Here is a 6784-nt window from a genome sequence, read left to right as displayed (position 1 = left end):
CATATTACGAGTTACTTCCATTGATAAGCAATTGAAATACATGAAGACTACGATGGGTACTGCGTGTTTTCTGCTTGGATACACTTTTGTATGAAATTCAAACAGTGTAATACCTATGTGTGTAAAAATATATATTTGCCACATTTTCAGACCTTTAGAACAATAAAAGAGAAATATAATGCAATCCAATAGATACACATACACATGTATATCATTAAAAGAGTCAACATTATAATCACAAAAGTTAACGATGATACAAGCATGATAAAGTAACATTCGTGTCACTTACCGGTAAATTATAATTAAAAGCAAGGAAACCATGTGTACAAATTTTAACACAATGATTGTATCTGGCATACATGTTCAACAAATAAGATACTGATTTTCATTTAATATAAACCTATTTAACAAATTAACCAACCCAAAATAAGCCAAACAATCAATTGGGATTGTTAAAAAAAAATTAGTGCCAATTTTTATGAGCCTAAGAGAACAACATTTTAATGTTATATCGACAATCATTCACATTATTTGATCACAATTAAGGCAGCAAAGTCGACAGTATTGACTGTTATAGCTACAGTCTCGGCTCACTCCTTGGCATCAGCGATTCCTCCCAGCGTGATGGCAAACGTGCACTCGCTTTCAGGTCTGTCAGGGCTACACAGCACCAGAAACATTGAAAGAGATTTTTTATAATAAGCAAGAACGTTCAGTCCATAGTTTTTGGATTCATTCGAATCTTAAATATCTCCCAAATAAATGATGATTTTATATTGTGAATACATAGTGTGCATAATAATAAATATGACGATCACTTGAACGAAAATTCAAAGAAACCGTTGCCATAAATTTGCTTATTTTGAGCTAATCTTGGCTTAGTAAATAAATAATATCAAAGATTTTCAAAAACAGCACACCTGATCATGTCATTTTCATTGTGCTTCAAATCAAATATTACAAAAAAACAAGAGCACCGCATAGCTGGTGCCAACGCTCAGCTGTGGATGCAGTTTTGAATAAATGAAAGCTTGTCAGAAGAAAAGCCTATGTTTAAGTTTTATATTAGAGGTCCAGTGACCTTGACCTTTGACCTAGTGACCAAAAATGGGTTTGGCGTGTAGAACTCATCAAGGTGCATCAACATATGAAGTTTCAAAGTTGTAGGTGGAAGCACTGTAATTTTAGAGCCTATGTTAAAGTTTTATATTAGACGTCACAAAGAAGGTACAACCTTGACCTTTGACCTAGTGACCCAAAAATGAGTGTGGCGTGTAGAACTCATCAAGGTGCAGCTACATATGAAGTTGCAAAGTTATATGTCGAAGCACTTTGATTTTAGAGCCAATGTTAAGGATTTAGCACGACGCGGATGGCATACGAGCTGGCTATGACAATACCTCCGAAAACAGCTGAGCTAAAAAATAATAATCGCTAAATAAAAACATTTTATTAAGAACACAGTGATTCAAAATGAATGATATATAAGCAACCTGTCATAGATCTTGCAGATTCTGGTCTCTCCCCTGCCCTTCCTGAGACTTAGTCTTGTGGTGGAAGCGTGGGCCAGGATGTTACCACCAATAGGCTTCTTGGGGTCAACAGTGAACCTTTAGGGGTCAAGGGTGAAATCATTGTTATGACAGATCACAGTGAATCTTTAATAGGGGTCAATGGTGAAATAATTGATAAAACAGAGAATCAACAAGAGCACCGCCTTGCGGGTGCAGACCGCTCATCTATTTATTTTTTTTAAAGGTGTAGGGACCTATCATAATTTCAATCACAAAGGAGGGAGGGGTGGAGTGGAGAGGGGTGTTTAGTGTGGGGGTGTGGTCATTTATTACATTATCTTCCAAAAATGCCAAAAAAATGCGCAAAAAAAAATTATATATTTTTTTTGGGGAGGATGGTGATTCTTGGGTGGGATGGTTGGACGGTATTTAAAAAATAAAATAATAAAAATAAATATTTGTGCTTTTTAACCATGTTTGAAAAAAACAAGAGATGTGTTTGTCAGAAACACAATGCCCCCTATTGCGCCGCTTTAAAAATTATTATTATTTATTTTTTTACCTTTGACCTTGAAGGATGACCTTGACCTTGAACTTCCACAACTCAAAATGTGCAGCTTTATGAGAAGGCCGCTTTGAAATATTATTTTTTTGACCTTTGACCTTGAAGGATGACCTTGACCTTAAAGGATGACCTTGACCTTCCACCACTCAAAATGTGCAGTTTAATAGTAACGCCGCTTTGAAATTATAATTTTTGTGACCTTTGACCTTGAAGGATGGCATTGACCTTGAAGAATGACCTTGACCTTGAACTTCCAGCACTCAAAATGTGCAGCTTCATGAGAATGCCGCTTCCAATTTTTATTAAAAAAATTGACTTTTGACCTTGAAGGATGACCTTGACCTTGAAGGATGACCTTGACATTGAACTTCCACCACTCAAAATGTGCAGCTTCATGAGAATACCGCTTTAATTTTGTATTTTTTTTTTACCTTGAAGGATGACCTTGACCTTGAACTTCCACCACTCAAAATGTGCAGCTTCATGATAACGCCGCTTTAATTTTTTTTGTGTTGACCTTTGATCTTGAAGGATGACCTTGACCTTGAAGGATGACCTTGACCTTGAACCTACATGTGCAGCTTCATGGTAACGCCGCTTTGAATATTTGTTTGACCTTTGACCTTGAAGGATGACCTTGAAGAATGACCTTGACCTTGAACTTCCACCACTCAAAATGTGCAGCTTCATGATAATGCCGCTTTGAAAAATTTAATTTGTTTTTTGACCTTTAACCTTGAAGGATGACCTTGAAGGATGACCTTGAACTTCCACCACTCAAAATGCTTCATGAGAACGCCGCTTTGAATTTAATTTTTATTTTTTGACCTTGAATGATGACCTTGAAGGATGACTTTGACCTTGAACTTCCACCACTCAAAATGTGCAGCTTCATGAGATACACATGCATGCCAAATATCAAGTTGCTATCTTCAATATTAAAAAAGTTATGGCTAATGTTAAAGTTTTCGGACGGACAGACACCATAAATTTGACATTTGACCTTGAAGGATGACCTTCACCTTTCACCACTCAAAATGTGCAGCTCCATGAGATACATATGCATGCCAAATATCAAGTTGCTATCTTATAAAGTGAACAAGAGGGCCATGATGGCCCTGAATCGCTCACCTGACTCATTAAGATCAGATGAAAACTATGACCTCTATTGTCTACACAATGTTTTTCTATGATTTGACCTAGTGACCTAGTTCCTGACTCTAGATGACCCAAATACAATCCCAATCCAGATTTCATCAAGATAAACATTCTGACCACAGTTCATAAATATTGGATGAAAACTGTGACCTCTATTGTCAACACAAGGTTTTTCTATTTATTTGACCTAGATTTTTACCCCAGATGACCCAAATACAATCCCACCCAGATTTCATCAAGAATTCTGACCAAATTTCATAAAGGTTGGATGAAAACTGATCTCTAATGTCTACACAAGGTTTTCTATTATTTGACCTAGTGACCTAGTTTTTGACCGCAGATGACCCAAATAAAATCCCAACCCAGATTTCATCAAGATAAACATTCTGACCAAATTTCATAAAGATTGGATGAAAACTGTGACCTCTATTGTCTACAGAAGGTTGTTCTATTATTTGACCTAGTGACCTTGTTTTTGACCCCAGATGACCCAAATACAATCCCAAACCGGATTTCATCAAGATAAACATTTTGACCAAATTTCATCAAGATTGGATGCAAACTGTGACCTCTACTGTCTACACAAACAAATTGTTGACGGACGGACGCACGGACACACGCAGGCAAGCATAACGGACGCCGGACATCACACGATCACATAAGCTCACCGTGTCACTTCATGACAGGTGACCTAAAAATATGTGTCGGAGATAAACATGAACAGTTGTGGTTAAAATCCCATAGAAACAAGGGCTGTTTGTAAAACATGCATGCCCCCCTATATGGGCTATAAGTTGTAGTAGCAGCCATTGTGTGAATACGTTTTTTGTCACTGTGAATGGTGGTGGTGGTGGTGTAGTAGTAGTAGTAGTAGTAGTAGTAGTAGTAGTAGTAGTAGTAGTAGTAGTAATAGTAGTTGTAGTAGTAGTAGTAGTAGTAGTAGTAGTAGTAGTAGTAGTAGTAGTAGAAGTAGTAGTAGTAGTAGTAGTAGTAGTAGTAGTAGTAGTAGTAGTAGTAGTGGTAGTAGTAGTAGTAGTAGTAGTAGTGGTAAAAGTAGTAGTAGTAGTGGCAGTAGTAGTAGAAGTAGTAATAGTAGACGTGGTGGTGGTGGTGGTGGTGGTAGTAGTAGAAGTACTAGTAGTAGTAGTAGAAGTAGTAGTAGTAGTAGTAGTAGTAGTAGTAGTAGTAGTAGTAGTAGTAGTAGTAGTAGTAGAAGTAGTAGTAGTAGTAGAAGTAGTAGTAGTACTAGTAGTAGTAGTAGTAGTAGTAGTAGTAGTAGCAGTAGCAGTAGCAGAAGCAGTAGCAGCATTACAAGACCAATACTTAAGAATGATCAAATGGGAAAAGGTAACCTAGCACTGGCAGTAAATATGGGGCTCATTTACAGGTCAGATTTGGAATCTCTGCTGTAAAATGAGATTTTGAATGAATTAAAGGGAGGCAAATCTGTAATAAAAAGAACATGCATAAACCGTAGTTGTTTCCCTTGTTTGAACCATGCTAAATCCTTACAAGTTTGGAAAGAATTGGATGAAAAATTTGGACTTTATTGCATAAACACCATTTTCTCAATTCATGGGGAGGTAATTCTGTACTTCATGGACCAATAAAGCTCATTTTTTGTAGGGTTCGTGTCCTCATTGATATAAAGACACTGTGCAAATTTGGAAAGGATCGGACAAAAAATGTGGAAGATTTTTGAAAGTTTTCACAAAATAGGCAAAAACGAATAAACATGCAAAGTTCAACGAGCTCCTGCGGCCATGTTTTTTGACGAATCAAATTTCTTTGAACAACTTGTTCAGGGGAGCCGTCAAAGGTCATCCCTGTGAAATTTTTTGAAAATCTGATGAGCGGTTTCTGACAAGAAGATTTTTTAAGGTTTTTACCATATATGGTCATGGCGGCCATCTTGGTTATGTGATCAAATTTTTTTTTAACAATTCTTTTGTCCCATGACCTAGGGATGCTCCACATGAAATTTAGTTGAAATTGGCTCAATGGTTTAGTAGAAGAAGATGTTTACAAATTGTTTACAGACGGACGGACGGACGCCGAGTGATCACAAAAGCTCACCCCGAGCTATCGCTCAGGTGAGCTAAAAAGTTATGGCCAATGTTAAAAGTTTTTTTCGGACAGACAGACAGACTGGTTGACACTGACAGACAGTTCAAATGCTATATGCCACCCTACCGGGGGGCATAAAAATCATTTTTTGGGGCTGGGGGTGGGGGGTATAGTGTGAGGGTGTGGTGGTCATTTATTAGATGATCTTTAATAAAAAAAATAATAATGGGGGGATTGAGAGGGGGGGGGGGGTGTGCGGGATGGTTTGGACGGAGTCAATTGCGGTATGTCAGGTAAGAGTTGTTTTGTTATGGCAATTTTAGCAAAATTTAATAATTTGACATTGAGAGTTAAGGTCATTCAAAGGTCAAGGTAAAATTCAACTTGCCAGGTACAGTACCCTCATGATAGCATGAAAGTATTTTAAGTTTAAAAGCAATAGCCTTGATACTTTAGAAGTAAAGTGGATCTAAACACAAAATGTAACCATATATTCAAATTTACTAAGTCAAAAAAGGGCCATAATTCCGTAAAAATGACAACCAGAGTTATGCAACTTGTCCTTTACTGTCCCCTTATGATAGTTTGCGAGTGTTCCAAGTATGAAAGCAATATCTATGATACTTTAGGGGTAAAGTGGACCAAAACACAAAACTTAACCAAATTTTCAAGTATAAAGGGCCCATAATTCCGTCAAAATGCCAGTCAGAGTTACATTACTTTGCCTGCACAGTCCCCTTACAATAGTTAGTAAGTGTTGCAAGTATGAAAGCAATGGCTTTGATACTTTAGGAAAAAAGTGGACCTAAACACAAAACTTAACCAAATTTTCAATATTCTAAGTATAAAAAGGCCACATAATTCTGTCAAAATGCCAGTCAGATTCACATAACTTTGCCTGCACAGTCCCCTTACAATAGTTAGTAAGTGTTGCAAGTATGAAAGCAATGGCTTTGATACTTTAGGAAAAAAGTGGACCTAAACACAAAACTTAACCAAATTTTCAATTTTCTAAGTATAAAAAGGGCACATAATTCCGTCAAAATGCCAGTCAGAGTTACATAACTTTGCCTGCACAGTCCCCTTATGATAGTTAGTAAGTGTTGCAAGTATGAAAGCAATAGCTTTGATACTTAAGGAATAAAATGGACCTAAACACAAAACTTAACCAAAATTTTCAATTTTCTAAGTATAAAAAGGGCACATAATTCTGGCAAAATGCAAGCCAGAATTATCTGACTTTGCCTGCCCAGTCCCCTCATGATAGTAAGTAAGTGTACCAAGTTTGAATGCAATAGCATTGATACTTTATGAGAAAAGTGTACCTAAACACAAAACTTAGCCAGACGCCGACGCCAAGATGATGACAATAGCTCATTTTTTTTTTCAAAAAATAGATGAGCTATAAACAATTAACTATGAGAATCGTGTTAGGGTCCACAGTGAACCTTTGTAGGTCAAGGGTAAAATCATTGATATA

General features: G+C 37.0%; 1 protein-coding gene across 2 annotated transcripts in view; it reads right to left on the bottom strand.

Annotated features, from left to right (window-relative positions):
* Positions 1-118: 118 nt before the first annotated feature.
* The window catches only part of LOC127868006 (meiotic recombination protein DMC1/LIM15 homolog), a 35078-nt gene continuing 28412 nt past the window's right edge, over positions 119-6784 (bottom strand). For both annotated transcript variants that reach the window (XM_052409561.1, XM_052409562.1), the window contains exons 12-13: positions 1494-1610; positions 119-660 (exon numbers count right to left, since the gene is read on the bottom strand). In XM_052409561.1, the coding sequence (XP_052265521.1) occupies positions 591-660; positions 1494-1610 (187 nt within the window). In that variant the 3' untranslated portion in view covers positions 119-590. The remainder of the gene's footprint in view (positions 661-1493; positions 1611-6784) is intronic.

Source organism: Dreissena polymorpha, chromosome 2 (assembly GCF_020536995.1).
Source record: "Dreissena polymorpha isolate Duluth1 chromosome 2, UMN_Dpol_1.0, whole genome shotgun sequence".
NCBI lineage: Eukaryota > Metazoa > Mollusca > Bivalvia > Myida > Dreissenidae > Dreissena > Dreissena polymorpha.
This window is presented reverse-complemented; position numbering and strand designations above follow the sequence as displayed.